This window comes from Pleurotus ostreatus (genome assembly GCF_014466165.1).
Source record: "Pleurotus ostreatus strain PC9 chromosome Unknown scaffold_5, whole genome shotgun sequence".
Classification (NCBI taxonomy): Eukaryota; Fungi; Basidiomycota; class Agaricomycetes; order Agaricales; family Pleurotaceae; genus Pleurotus; species Pleurotus ostreatus.
This window is the reverse complement of record NW_023503160.1, coordinates 927,893-941,753: the sequence shown is the minus strand read 5'-3', so window position 1 is coordinate 941,753 and position 13,861 is coordinate 927,893. Positions and strand designations below refer to the sequence as shown.

General features: G+C 52.3%; 7 protein-coding genes across 7 annotated transcripts; 5 read left to right on the top strand and 2 right to left on the bottom strand.

The window, feature by feature from the left end:
- Nucleotides 1–87: 87 nt before the first annotated feature.
- PC9H_007295 (uncharacterized protein) lies at nucleotides 88–3,352 on the top strand (the record flags this gene model as incomplete). Its single annotated transcript, XM_036776828.1, has 12 exons — nucleotides 88–283; nucleotides 332–390; nucleotides 457–647; nucleotides 706–1,148; nucleotides 1,212–1,301; nucleotides 1,374–1,527; nucleotides 1,586–1,883; nucleotides 2,008–2,150; nucleotides 2,261–2,771; nucleotides 2,835–2,973; nucleotides 3,037–3,143; nucleotides 3,206–3,352. 12 exons carry the CDS (start codon nucleotides 88–90, stop codon nucleotides 3,350–3,352), a joined length of 2,478 nt encoding a protein of 825 aa, XP_036630448.1.
- Nucleotides 3,353–3,745: 393 nt separating this feature from the next.
- Nucleotides 3,746–4,540, bottom strand: PC9H_007294 (uncharacterized protein; the record flags this gene model as incomplete). Its single annotated transcript, XM_036776827.1, has 2 exons — nucleotides 3,746–4,015; nucleotides 4,085–4,540. The coding sequence occupies 2 exons, from the start codon at nucleotides 4,538–4,540 to the stop codon at nucleotides 3,746–3,748; spliced, it is 726 nt and encodes a 241-aa protein (XP_036630447.1).
- A 411-nt stretch (nucleotides 4,541–4,951) lies between these two features.
- Nucleotides 4,952–6,009, top strand: PC9H_007293 (uncharacterized protein; the record flags this gene model as incomplete). The annotated part of the gene is made up of 5 exons (XM_036776826.1): nucleotides 4,952–5,076; nucleotides 5,141–5,415; nucleotides 5,471–5,634; nucleotides 5,690–5,765; nucleotides 5,828–6,009. 5 exons carry the CDS (start codon nucleotides 4,952–4,954, stop codon nucleotides 6,007–6,009), a joined length of 822 nt encoding a protein of 273 aa, XP_036630446.1.
- Nucleotides 6,010–6,266: 257 nt separating this feature from the next.
- Nucleotides 6,267–6,938, top strand: PC9H_007292 (uncharacterized protein; the record flags this gene model as incomplete). Its single annotated transcript, XM_036776825.1, has 5 exons — nucleotides 6,267–6,356; nucleotides 6,418–6,473; nucleotides 6,550–6,606; nucleotides 6,689–6,792; nucleotides 6,853–6,938. 5 exons carry the CDS (start codon nucleotides 6,267–6,269, stop codon nucleotides 6,936–6,938), a joined length of 393 nt encoding a protein of 130 aa, XP_036630445.1.
- Nucleotides 6,939–7,656: 718 nt separating this feature from the next.
- PC9H_007291 (uncharacterized protein) lies at nucleotides 7,657–11,150 on the top strand (the record flags this gene model as incomplete). Its single annotated transcript, XM_036776824.1, has 16 exons — nucleotides 7,657–7,839; nucleotides 7,910–8,005; nucleotides 8,058–8,137; nucleotides 8,190–8,268; nucleotides 8,323–8,378; nucleotides 8,431–8,711; nucleotides 8,763–8,994; nucleotides 9,046–9,100; nucleotides 9,150–9,311; nucleotides 9,375–9,430; nucleotides 9,479–9,557; nucleotides 9,610–10,094; nucleotides 10,151–10,241; nucleotides 10,294–10,667; nucleotides 10,723–10,910; nucleotides 10,969–11,150. 16 exons carry the CDS (start codon nucleotides 7,657–7,659, stop codon nucleotides 11,148–11,150), a joined length of 2,679 nt encoding a protein of 892 aa, XP_036630444.1.
- A 265-nt stretch (nucleotides 11,151–11,415) lies between these two features.
- On the bottom strand, nucleotides 11,416–12,114 carry PC9H_007290 (uncharacterized protein; the record flags this gene model as incomplete). The annotated part of the gene is made up of 3 exons (XM_036776823.1): nucleotides 11,416–11,705; nucleotides 11,755–11,837; nucleotides 11,888–12,114. 3 exons carry the CDS (start codon nucleotides 12,112–12,114, stop codon nucleotides 11,416–11,418), a joined length of 600 nt encoding a protein of 199 aa, XP_036630443.1.
- Nucleotides 12,115–12,244: 130 nt separating this feature from the next.
- On the top strand, nucleotides 12,245–13,666 carry PC9H_007289 (uncharacterized protein; the record flags this gene model as incomplete). The annotated part of the gene is made up of 6 exons (XM_036776822.1): nucleotides 12,245–12,271; nucleotides 12,326–12,721; nucleotides 12,775–12,870; nucleotides 12,931–13,243; nucleotides 13,297–13,415; nucleotides 13,466–13,666. The coding sequence occupies 6 exons, from the start codon at nucleotides 12,245–12,247 to the stop codon at nucleotides 13,664–13,666; spliced, it is 1,152 nt and encodes a 383-aa protein (XP_036630442.1).
- Nucleotides 13,667–13,861: the final 195 nt, after the last annotated feature.

Genomic DNA, 13,861 nt, shown 5'->3' with positions numbered 1-13,861 from the left:
CCTATGATTCAATTGGCCGATCTTTCCATATCACTCACTCAGTTCGGTACCGCTATAACCTTCCTTCCTCCTTCCCTCCTCCCAGCAATGCCGCCGCGCCTCAACAAACGCCAGCAGCGCGAGCTCGAAGAGCTCGAAGCCTTGCGCGCCATCCCCTCAAACGAGCCTACGAACGACCGAGAGGATCTTGAACGCGAAGGAGATGGCTCTGATGATGATCCCGAGATGACGCTCCCGTCCCGAGCTCGTGCCAGTGCCACTGGGTTCTCTGCCGCAAGTACACGTCCTTACTGGGTTATGCACGCATTGTGACCCCTGCCGAAGCTTGTAGCGGACGACCTCGAGAGCGAGGACGATGTGGCTCCCGCTGCTGCCAAGTCCGCAAAGAAGGTGGGTCTTGTTCTACCAATGCCATCGGAGTACTCGAACTCATGATGGTATCCTTGTGTGGTGCAGAATAAGAATAAGAAGAAGAAAAAGGCCGCTAAGGCCGTGACGGATCCCACTGCGGTGTCGACACCAGCTACGCCAGCTACCCCTACGAGTCAATCTAAGAGCGAGAAAAAGGCCGAGAAAAAGGCCCGGACAAAGGAGAAGAAAGCAGACAGAGACGAACTCGATCAGGCGCTTGCAGACCTATCTCTCAAGTACGTTACATACATCCCCTACCCTACACCTTACTTATTGATTACTGCCGCCCCTCAGATACCCGGAACTCCAAAAACTCGCAGATACACCAACATCGCGCGGAGGGAATGGGAGCGCCGGCGCCTCCGACCGTTCCTTAGCCTCCCTCCTCGCTGTGTCCACCGCTCACCTCGACGCCGAGGGCGAGATGCGGAAGTTCTTCGGCGCGAAGGTCGTGCAGGCCTCCAAATCCTCCTCGTCCTCCTCTTCATCCGGTGCCCGCAGAGCCGCAGCAGCCAGCGCTGCAGCGCGGTCGGTGCTCACGCGCCCGCAGGCGACGTGGTGGCCCGCAAAGTTGCGCGAGGGCCTCTCGATCCGCGCGCTGACGGACGAGGAGTGGGCGGCAAGGGTAGAGAGACATCAGTGGCAGGATGGTCCTCAGGAGAGGTGGTGGAAGGTGGAGTACAGCAAGAAGTATAAGAGCGTCACGCTTGCGTTCATGCAGACGGTTCTGTCCGGAGGTGAGATCGCGGGATTTGGTTTTTGTTGAATTCATTTGGGTGGAACTGGAACCGAGAATATAGATCCTGAAGGCTTTTGGAACCTTCTGCGCCATCTCCCCTGGCACGCAGACACGCTCCTTCAATTAGCCGAGGTCTACCGACACAGAGAGGGTACGTGTCTTCACTGTTTCCTTCCTAGCTTGTTCCCATAGTGCTGTGTATAATAACCACTGATCAATACAGAATACGCACAGGCCGTCGACTTCGTAGACCGCGCGCTGTTTACCTACGAACGATCCTTCGTCGGCGCATTCAGCTTCACCAATGGCATGAACAGGCTCGACTTTGACTACGTCGAGAACCGGCCGTTTTTCCTCGCCGTGCACCGACAAGTCATGTATGCCTTTCAGAATCACTTGTACTGGTGTATACTCATTCCCCGTTATGTATTGCAGAGACCTGCAACGCCGGGGCTGCGTCCGAACGGCGTTCGAGTTCGCCCGCCTCCTCCTCTCGCTCGATCCCTGGGAGGATCCGCACGGCGCGTTCTTCCACCTCGACTTCCTAGCGCTCAAGGCGGGCATGGGGAGCTGGTTGCTCGAGATGTACGATCTGCATGCGTTGAATAATTCTTCAAGTTCGAAGGAAGGAACACAGCAACAAAATGGGCGGTTGAACCCAACTGTGCTGCCCGGCTGGTTGTACGCGCGCGCGCTGGCGATACGGTACGACGAGGATTCGCGGAAGGATAAAGTCAGTCTGCCCCTTGCCTGTTCTTTTGGGCATTTTTTCATCACCGTCCCGACATACTTATATAATACTCGTGTTCGCATCCGTCATTTCCATCGTTGCTAACACCATCGTGTTCGTTGTGTAGATGCACGAAGGGAGCACGGCGGCGCTGCGGCTCGCGGTGACATCGTTCCCGTCGGTTGTGCCGCTCCTCGCAGACAAGATCGACGCAGCGATACCCGACTCGGTGCGCGCCCATGTGGATTTCAGGATACAAACAGAGGGAAGGTGCGTCCCATACACCCACCGAACTTGTCCGTGTCATCTCATTATATCCCAAATTTCGCTTGTATATGTATATGCATTTGTCTTTGTGTCTTATTTGTCTTCGTATTTAGCTCGCTGACGCCTGAAGACGCGGTGCTTCACCTCCTCTCGCACGCGTACGTGCAGCGGTCGGCGCCGCTGTGGAAGGCAGACGCCGCTCTTGCGCGGTGGTTCGCGGACACTGTCGTCTCCTCTTTCCCCTCCCTCACCTCCTCTCCAACCTCCTCCTCGTTCCTCCCCTCGCTCTCCTCATCCACCCTCCTAAAGCAGCCTGCCTACACGCACTTCCTCGCCACCTTTGCCTCGCGCGCGCTCCGGTTCTCGGTCTACCGGCACACCATGGTCCTCGAAGCTACGCACCGGCGCCTCTTCGCGTTCATACCGAAGGATGTGTTGAGTGCGAAGGCGCTAGCGTGCGACCCGCTGCCGCCGCCGACGGCAGTGACAGAGTATACGGAGGATTTTTTCAGGGGCAGCGAGGATGTGTTCTCGGCGAGGCATCGCAGCCGGCAGCAGCGCGCAGCGGACGAGCGACGGCTGGAGCGCATGATTCCCGACGCGGCGTTCCGCCAGCAGCTTCAAGTGAGTCACCCATCGTATACTTATACGTACACCCCACCTTTTTGCTGAGCAGTTGCTGAACAGGCATTCTTCGATGGGAACCCGAATATTGCGGAGCAGTTCCCGGGCGGGGTGGTGCAGTTTGCGCAGAATGCGGCGAGGCTGCCGCCGGATGTGCTGGAGGGGATGATGATTGCGGAGCTGAACGCACGGGGCGGGCAAGGTGGTCATGGGGGATTTGGAGGGGGAGGAGGGATGCCTGGGGGGATGCCTGGTGCGGATATAGGGGATGGCGGGGAGGAGTGGGGAGGAGCCGAGGGAGGTGGATTCGATGAGGGAGACGAGGGAGAGGGAGGGGAAGGAGAGGAAGATAGCGAGGAGGAGGATATCCCTGTGAGTCTACATCACCTCTATACGTTCCTTTCCTCGTTACTTACGCATGGTGTTCGTGCTAGCCCATGGCCGTGCGGGTCCTGCGCAACATTGTCGGCCGGTTCTGGGGCGGCGCGAACAGGCAAGGAGAAGAGGATTCGGATAGCGAGGACGATAGTGATAGTGGGCGGCGGCTACCGGACCTAGTCGATCGCGACGGCGTGGATTGATGGCAGGCGGATACATACATGGGTATACGCACCGACTGGTTGGTGATTACATTTAAATATCAATGACTAATGGGCCAGAGTAGCGATGGGCGTATGCAGAGCAGGAATCAGGGTGCTAGGCTCGTAACCAGCCTGTCTACGAAATTGTCGCTCCCTTGAATCGGAAACTGTCGATTTGAAGAGGCAGAGCGTATGTACGTGTATGTACCAAATTGAAGAAATCGGCAGAAGGGGAGTGGGTGTGCTGGAGGCCGAGTCGAGAGCGAAGGAGGTGCAGAAGTCACTGATCGAGACCAGGCATCCCCACTGTTCAAAAAAACACCAATGTTTTCAGAGCCCCGATGATTCATTTAGTACGAATGAGGCGGGAAAAATACGTGCGCGCAACGTGTACTACACCCCACCCGGCGGCGCCATAGTGATTCGGATAGAGTGTTGATATTCATCCCAAGTCAAGTTTGGGAATTGGACATGACCTGAGGATGTATCCCCTGCATCTCTTGCGACGGATTCAGTTGAACGTAATAAATCGACAAGCATGGCGAATCGGACATCTCGTAGCGTGATCCCAGGTGCGTTCTTGGACCCCAAAGCCGGCCGAGCAGAATGGGTATGTGTATATATGGTGACCTGTGTATTGGCGACGCGCAAAACGCAGTGATGCTGTATGAATATGAGTAAATGTGAAGTTGGCTTTCTCGTTCCACGGGAAAATTCAGTGTAAGGCCTTACATTCTCCTCCGACATGAGCTCCTTCAAATCCTCGACAAACTTCGCAGCAAATTCATCACTGTCAAAGTGGTACATCTTGAACAGTTCGGGTACGACTCGGGAAGGATGTGACTTGGTGGGTTTTGAGTGGGCAGAAGAGAAGTGGATGCTCCAACCGCTACCGTACAACACGCCCATATAGCGTCCGAAATCTTCTGCGGTAATCCACGGCGACGGCCAGCCAGAGACCCGGTCGGGTAGTAAGTTGGTTGGCGGGTACTGTCTAGATGCACTCGAAGCATCAGTGCAACCGTGTCGCACGTACGCCGCGTCCAGAGTCGGGTCTTTCGCGTCCAGAGCTGTCGTCGACGTTGCAAAAGGCCGTGAAGCGATATTGACGAGGTGAAGGTGGACGCTGCGAATACGAGAAGCTCTAGGCAGCAGTGCAGAACGTCGCAGAGACTGTACAGCCAGCATCTCTTGGTCCAAATTTCAAACGCGAAGGATGTCCAGTGAATGCGTGAGAACATACCGCCGCCTGCGTAAAGGAGTCACACACGCTGCCCGCGCAATAGTAAGTAAGATCGTTTTTGCCATTAAACCCTAACCGAATAGGTGATGAACCTCCCGGTATGATTGTTTGTCGGATTTTAGAAGTCCCCGTAGAGACTTCGGAAATGCTACAAAACATAGCACGGCGAGTCGACTAAACCGATAAAAATGATACGGGAAATGTCTGTTTCTCTCAGTGCACCATCTCCACGTTCAACCAGCCGAATCGTGGCTGAGCATAGCTTCTATGTCGGTCCGGCAGGATTTCTGGTGCACTATAAGTACTCCTCGAAATCCTAAGAGTCCTCTCAACAACTTGAACACATCTGTACCACCATGTCTACCGATCGTCTCGAAGAAACCACCGTTTCCAACGACAAGGCGTCTTCTATGGCCGGAACTCGCGTCCGGAGCTACGAGAACAACCTCACACCCCCTGCAGGAACATCCTTCTTCGAAAAGTACGCATTCGCACTCTTATTTTGGGCCAGGAGCGACATAGCTCACGCGCCGTTTCGACTGCAGGCAAAATCTTACCGTCTTCGATCAGGAAGACCTGACGGCTCAGGGTGCTTTTGGTATGACCATTGTCATGCAGACTCTCACCTGGCGCACCGACGTGTACAAATACGTTATTAGAGCAAAGCCAGACGATGCGAACTTCCAGCAGGAAGGCGGGGAGATCTACATCACCCTTGGTTGGGAGTACGCCCAGACCGTCAAAGCTCCGTCCTCGGTCATTCCAGTGAAACAATATCCCGCGACGAACAGCGGGACGCAGTCGGGGGATAATTGGTCCTGTACGCCCCCAACATTTGAGACAGATATGAAATCCGTTCTGACCCTGGTTCGCAGATAATATAGGGTTCAAGCAGACCATGCCTATGTTCAAAAACGGGGCCAATGAACTCCTTGATTTTCCTGCATCATACGCAGAAGACTTTGTACGAAACAAATCGCAGCAAAGAGGCGCGGAAATATCCAACGGCGTCGAGTTTTCGGTGCATCTGGAGGAAGACGTCAGTCCCGGTTCCTTTTTTTCTACAGCTTGACATGTACTCATTCGTGCTCTAGGTATATGGGGAGTGGCCAGTCATCGCATTTTCCGTATTCAAATGTCTCGACCCCAGTGTCTTCCCAGTGACATTCAGTAAGTACTAGTTCTCCTGTGCGACATACAGGAACTCACTAGAACTGTTTCGCCCCGCGTAGCATTTGAAGCGACAGCTGGTCAGCGCCGTAACAATGTCGTGAGTACCCTTCGCTACCTCGTGATCTCGCTTGACTATATCTCTGCATGTGTAGTATACGCCTCATGGGACGAAGTTGAACAAGGATATAGTGGTCGATTTTGCTTTCAAGCCTTAAGCTTAACCCTTGGTGTTGACCGATAGTTCTCCAGTAGATATAGACCAAGGACAAACCGTGTTCTCTTAGAACCTTCATGTTGCTGTATCTTATCATCAGTGTCTCGATTGCCCAATACCAACGTCGGCCATACAATTTTGTTTAGACTCCTAAGTCACTCCTAATCCAGTCACCTCAGCCATTCCACTCATGATTCGAGTAGCGACTAAATGATGACCTGAACGTTCTCCCAGCCCAGCGTCAACTTAACGTTAACAGCCATTGCAAAGACTCTACTCGTCCCATGGCACCCCCCTCTGACAACAAACAGCAAGTTCTCCATGTATTCCAGACCCAACCGACGTTTTCATGCTCCAAATGCGCCGCGACGATCGTTTGTTGCCGTCACTCGCCGCTGCCGTGTAGCATTCTGACCGATAAGCTGATGAATTCAGGCGCTTCAAGACGAGCTGATCAGCAAGTCGTTCTCTGGCAGAGATGGTCGAGGCTAGCAAGTGTTCAATTTCACGTTATGATGTCGAACCGTGCCTCATGACCTCTACTTCCGTTTGAATGCCGAACTCCAGCCTGATGCACTCGGCCGTCAACGTGAGGTTAGGCCGCAAGGAGGACCGGCAGCTCTTGTGAGTATAATGAACCTCATGGCGAGATGGTCATCCCGCCGCCATTCGTGCCTCACCGCGCACCTACATCTCTTCGCCATAGAACTGGCGTCCATACAGTTGCAGACGTATTCTGCCTGGGATGCGACGATAGAATTGGGTGGTACTATCACAAGGCATCAGATTACTCGCAGAAGTACAAGGAAGGTGAGTCGAGGCCAGGAAATAAATGTTGCAATCGAACTTGCCTCACCATTGCGCAATCAGGGAAGTACCTGTTAGAGCGCGAGAAGCTTATCAAAGAGAATGCATGGACCTTGGATGAGCAGGAGGACGGCATGCAACTGGCCTGAGTGGCATGAGGTGCCACCACGCCGCATTTCGGAGACGAACAGCCAGTGCTACAAGGCCGATAGCGTCCGACGACAAGACTATGATTTTGAACACCCATTGATCGTCTTATGACAGCGTGTAGCCTTGGAGCGGATCACAATGCCTAAATTCAATTGTCTGAATCAAGAATGAATAGTACATTGAACTAGAAGCCTGCTCGGTCAAGCGAGCAACAATAATGTATTGTACGAATGTCGAAGTAGTCTGCGCTTCGCTCGCCTTATCGCCTCGGTTCATGTGTTTCCACCCCACACGATTGAGTAGAGCTCATCCTGAACGACGATTTCCCCTTGCGGCGGGGGGCCAAGGCGGGCATAGCCTAATTTGGTAATACCACATGGTTTTAGTAGTTTGTCATGCGGCGCCCTGGTGCGGGGAAGCGCGCCCCTTGAAGATCGCATGGTGCGCTGACGCTAATCGTCTGTCCCCGATCGCAGAAAATCACCAGCACGGCTATTCTGCAAATCGCAATCTGACCGAGGCCGTGTGGCATCCATTTTCGAGCCCTTTGTCGCTATGACAGAAAGCATGCCTGCTCCCTCGTATCAACATTCACCGTGTCTTTAAAAGGCGGTATGCATTCTCTTCAAGCCCTCTCAGAGAAGCTTGCAAGAGCTTTCTGTGGCCCCTCCTCTCCTTCGCTCCTCGACTTCGTTCCGAGCCACCACATTCTCTACCATGAAATTCTCCTTGACCTCGTCATGGGTCGTAGCGGCTCTTTTTGCTACTTCTTCGTTCGCAGCAGTCCCTCTTTCTAGTATCAACACCGCTGATACCGGCCGCTATGTTCCCAACGAATACATCGTTGAGATGGCTAGCATTTCAGGCTTGGCAGGAAAGCGCGCCTACACTGGCCGCACGGTAAGTTTCGCGTCTTCGCGAGATCGACTTCTGCTAACGCTTTAAACTACTGCACTAGGTGCATGAGGAGCTCTACTACCACATGCACAAGCGTGGTGTTCAATTTGACGTGAAGACCGAGTATGACACTCCCGACATCCTCGTCGGTGCTTCTATGAAGATTGAGGTACACTTGCATTTTGTTCTGCTGAAAGAAAGGTCTAATCCGTTCTGGTTAGTCTCCCGATGACATTGCCAAGGTTGCGGGCATTCCCGGTGTTCAGGCTATTCGTCCTATAATCTTAATTCCCGGTCCCAAGTAAGCATCCATCGCCGTAACTACTTGCCGTCGACTGATCGCTTATTCTCAGGCCTATCGAGTCGTTCTCTGTCAGCGACCCCAATGACTCCAGGCTATCCCCCTCACCTATGAGCACCCACACCATGACGGTACGTGTAAAGTACTTACGATGGCGTTTTCTCCAACTTATGTATATGGAATAGGGAGTGGACAAGCTCCATGCCCAAGGGATCTTAGGAGAGGGCATCAAGATTGGAATGTGAGGATCGGTCTATGTACTCATTCCCTTAACTTTGCTAATGTCTCCATAGCATTGATTCTGGCATTGATTACAAGCATCCCTCTCTTGGTGGTGGGTTCGGCGAAGGTTTCAAGGTTTCTGGCGGTTGGGATTTCGTCGGAGATCGCTTCACTGGCAGCAACACCCCCGTCCCGGACAATGACCCCATGGACTGCGGTGGCCACGGCACGCACGTAGCTGGCATCATTGCCGCCGACCCCGGCAACGAGTTCGGCGTCGTCGGCAATGCCTACAAGGCTTCCATCTCTGGATATCGTGTCTTTGGCTGCGGTGGTTCAACCACTGACGAAAGTAAGCATTCCCATCGTGTTTGAATTCTCATTCGCTAACCCGCCCCAATAGTCATTGCTCAGTCCCTTATCCGTGGATACAATGAGGGCATGGACATTCTCACCTTGTCTCTGGGCGGTGTTGATGGATGGACTATCGGTACCGGTTCCGTTGTGGCAAGCCGTATCGCCGAGCAAGGCCGCGTTGTCACCATCGCTGCTGGAAACGATGGCAGCGATGGCGCTTGGTACACCTCCAGCCCCGGTAACGGCATCAGCGCAATATCTATCGGCTCCGTTGATAAGTAGGTTAAATCCTGCCACTAATTTGTCCCCTCTTAACGGTATATTCCCAGCATCGTCGTGTCCGTTCAGAACGTCAACGTCAAGGGAGTCGAACACGCGCCCATCGTAAGTGTTCCGAAGTCTGCCAACTCTCTGTGCTAACTATCTCCCTTAGGCTTACCTCCAATTGCTCCCCTTGAACGTTACTGGCGAACTGCCTATCTATGTCACTAACAACGACACCACAGTCAAAGATGACGCTTGCAACCCTCTACCTGCTACTACCCCCGATCTCTCTGGCCACATCGTTGTCATCCACCGTGGCACCTGTACCTTCGTGAGTACAAACACTATTTGCTTGTTGGATTGCATCAGAGTTAACGGATCGCTACGTCTCTAGCAAATCAAGGCTGACAACGCTGCTAAGTTTGGAGCCAAGAACTTCCTCATTTACAAGTACGTTCACTTCCCACCATACGAGCTAACAACTAATTGTTTTCATAGCTCCGATGATGGCGAGCTCACTGGTGTCTCCATCGATGGCTACCAAGCAGCAATGATCTCCGCTGACGACGGCAAATTCGTATGTGATGTTCGTGAATTTTATATTCTCAAACTCACGATCCTTCCTACAGCTTGTTGGCCAATTCGCGGCTGGTGTCGAAGTCAAGCTTGAATTCCCTCAGAATGGAAGCGCAGCCACTATCGACTCACCCCATGGTGGTCTCACTTCCGCTTTCTCTTCCTACGGCCCAACCTACGACATGTTCTTCAAGCCCGCCGTCTCTGCCCCTGGAGGAAACATCCTTTCCACGATTCCCACTGCGCAAGGTAGCTGGGGCATCAAATCTGGCACATCGATGGCCACCCCCTTCGCTGCCGGTGCCGCTGCTCTTGTCCTCCAGGCCAGGGGTAAGGGCAAGGACGTCTCTCGTGAGATGAGGGACCTTTTCCAGACCACTGCCATCCCTGTCGCTTCGTCCAAGGAAGAAGGAAGCATCGCTAACACCGTTTCCCAACAAGGTGCTGGTTTAGTCCAGGTCGACCGTGCAAGCCAATACAAGACACTCGTATCTCCCGGTCAACTCCTCCTCAATGACACTGCCAACTTAGATTCCCTGTACGCACATTCCACTTGATATCTCGAAGGCTGACATATTTAAACATTCCATTTAGCCACACCATCACCATCCGTAACACTGGCTCAGAGTCCGCTCTTTACCAATTGAGCCATGTCGCTGCTGGAACCGCCCAATCCCTCAAAGCTGTAAGTCGCTACAACTGATATCTAGGAAATATTCGCTTACGCTACACTGCAGGATTCCAAATGGGCATCTCTTGGACCCGTCGAACTCGTCGACGCACCCGCTGGCGTCACTATCATTCCTTCCTCAGTCACAGTCTCTCCCGGTTCCTCTCGTCGTGTCATCGTCCGAATCACCCCTCCCCGCGGTGTCGATGAATCTCGTCTCCCCGTCTACTCCGGCTTCATCAACATCGCGTCCAAAACCGAATCTCTCAGGGTCACCTACCTTGGAGCTGCCGGCTCTCTCAAGAAGAAGGCTATCCTCGACAACACTGATGCCTACTTTGAACAAAAATTACCCTTGGTGCTGACACCTGGAGGAGAAGTTCAGAGCGAGCCTAAGTCGTATACCATGAAGGATCTTGATAGCCCATCTCTCGTATACCGGTACGAAGTTCGCACAATTTCCCTGCGATGCGGTGGCTGACCGATGGTATTCCAGCCTTACATTCGGCTCTCCCGCCATCAAGGTCGACCTTGTTCAGAAGGATGCCAGCATCAAGCCCACTCTCACCAAGCGTGGCTGGTTCTCCTGGTTGTTCGACTGGGGTAGCGATGTCGATGACCTCCCCATCATCGGTCCCCTCCAAGAGTTAGGATACGTTCCCCGCAACTCTGAGGCCCCCGTAAGTACACTCTAGTTCCTTCCAACAGCAGCTGCTGACCCTCTTTCCGCCCCAGACGCAAGCTGATAACGGCTTCAATGTCTTCAACTTCATCGGTGTCTTCGCCAACAAGACACGCATCGAAGACGGTGAATACCGCATTCTCCTTCGTGCTCTCAAGGTTACTGGTAACCCCAAGAAGCTCGGAGACTACGAAAGCTGGCTCAGCCCAGTCATCAGCATCAACTCCACTTCGTCTTCATAATCTGTTGTATTATCTGCTCAAAACCGACATTCGTTCGTCCATTCGTTTTGCATATCAAATTTTCCCTCGCTATCATTTCCGGGATGTATCTATCATTCGTTTTCGTACACACCTACATAGTCTCCACAGGTACTATATCATTATTACCCAGCTGTAGCCTTTTTGACAATCAAGTATACCTTCGCATTCATTCATCTGACATGCCCGGCTTGAATATTGAGTCAATACCTCCAGCAAGGTATGGTTTCCTGAGCATGGGTTTTACTCATGCAGCGAAAACGCTCTGTTGATTTGTTTCATCCACTACCTCGTTCCCTCGAAAAATAACGTGTCCCGGTCGAGCGAATAGAGGCGGTTGCCTCGGCCGAACTCCTTTCAATTTACGGGGCGGACGAACAGTCGTGGGCCCCATGATGATATCGCCAGATTCGGGGTGGTATTCCGGTGGAGCTACTGCGGTTTCGCTTTGCTGCACTGTCGGGGGTGCTGGTATACGCCGTGATGTTTTACAGCGATTGCATGTGTAGGTGACGGCATGTCCGTGCGATGGTGGCCCTATTGACATGTGAGATCGATTGAAATTTATGAAAAGGATTCAACTTACTGTTTATCCTGACGGATGTGTTTATTCCTGGTTGGAGCACAGTATCACATCCTTTACACAATGTCCGTTTCACTGTCGGATCTCTGTGAAAGAAGAGTAAGCTAACGAACTAGAACCAGGAGTTGCTGCTGACATTTTAACCAAGGTTTTCTGGCCAACCGTCTTCATCATCTCGATATACTTCGAGGAAATATCTCCTGACTGGATCCGAGTAGGCGTCGTCTCATCACTGTCTGTTGAGTGAGAGGAAATGGAATTGAGATAAGAGCTTGCTTGGTATAAGAAATTCATGCGCTGTATTATATCTCTGTTTGGGACTGCTTGTGGGTTTTGTCCCCCAGCCTTACCTTTCTTCGCCATGAGGTAGAAAGACTGTGGGTTCGTGTGTTCGGATCAGTACACTACAAAGAAGGATGACCTGGAAGGCTCCGAGATTGGGCGCTTAACGGATCGGGAGCTTTGTTGATTTCTCCCAAGGACTTAGGAGAAGATGTCCCATGAAGCTGGTCCATCGAGGGTACGAGTTTCGACTCAGCTGACCATATAATGCGCTCTGATCTCTCATTACTAGATCACCCCATCTTCGTCCATAGGCACTCCGAGTGGAACAAGCGGAGCAAGTGGGCAATCGCAACAGCCAAACCTGTCCTATCCACTGAATTGGACAAGCCCCAATCCTCCTGCTGAATTACCTATCCCATACAACCCATATTCTCAGTCCTATGGGAGGCCGACACTTCCTCCACTAGATCCTTCAACGCTACCGAAAACCCAGCGTTCTCCTTCTCCCTCACCCTCGTCCGAAGTAGTTCATCGACATTGGGACACCGCAATTCGCTCTTTCCTAGAACGAATGGGTCTTCAACAAGCTCTCAGAGGCTTCGAACTTGATATGCTGGTACTGAATTCAGACTGGGAACGAGAGAACGCTCCGAAAATTGTAGACACGCTTGTGTCAGATTTAACGGTGAGTAAACGGATCTCCTAGCTGTAGATTACGTTCATAACTGAATACAAAAGCGTATGAAAGATGCTGAGCAAGAAGACCCGCCTACGCCTCTTGATGACAGGAAGCTTGCTTACACCCCAATGGAAAACCCTCGAGCACCCAGCTCGGTATGTAACTACGACCATTGTCAGGGAGTATGTATAGACGAAATTGGTCTTTTTTTACAGACGATCAAAGAAATTTCAAGATTCTTGTCCAAGAATCGATCGAAGAATGAAGCTTCTAACCGCGAAGAATTTCTTAATGCTCCAGGAACAACGAGTTGCGCGCGTACAGATGCCAAGCACCAAGACCGAGACCTTCAGATGAAGTATGACATAGCGAAAAACGAGGATGGACCGCTTCGACGGACGATGAAAGACTTCCATGCTGAAGCTCAGCAAGCAACTGTGGCCCCTAGCACTACCAAGGATGCGCAATTACATCCCGGACTAGATGACCGCCTCAAAACCGTTGAAACCCACCTCGCCATACGATACGGTGAAATCCACCTTTATGTAGATCCCGCGTCTCTGCTTATGAAATGATCTTAGTCCCCTCGATGCCTCGAGACTTCCTGACTCGGCTCAAGTTCTTGGAGGATCACATCATACGACTTGAAAAGGACTATCCTCCTTGGGCAGCTTTGCACTTCAACCAACCCAACCGAGGTGTAAGTGTCTATCCAAACTCACCTATCCCTATTCAACGTTTGTTCTGTAGTGGCCCCCACCGCCACGATCAAATCCCATAATCGTGCCGCCACACCTAAGAGCTCCTGCCTCCGTTGTCAAGCCGGCAACTTCGGACGCCTCAAATGCCCCCCTCCGGGGTGAGAAGTCGAGTCTACATCAAGCCGTTATGGAGAGATTGGAAGTTCAGCAAGCCATGGGCGAGTTAACCGCGCCCTCTAATGCCACCTAGTAATTATACTACATATGCATTTTTCTCTGTAACAAGTCCTATTTGCATACTTGGCTGCTTGGACTGCCGTTCAACGTTTATCGTCAACGCATATTCTTTTGCTCGGGGAATCTTTCAGGAAATGGTTCCGCCATGCTCGGCTAAATAGTTAGACACCGCGGGCGCCTCCTAGTCTGGTCACACTCTATACTTCTA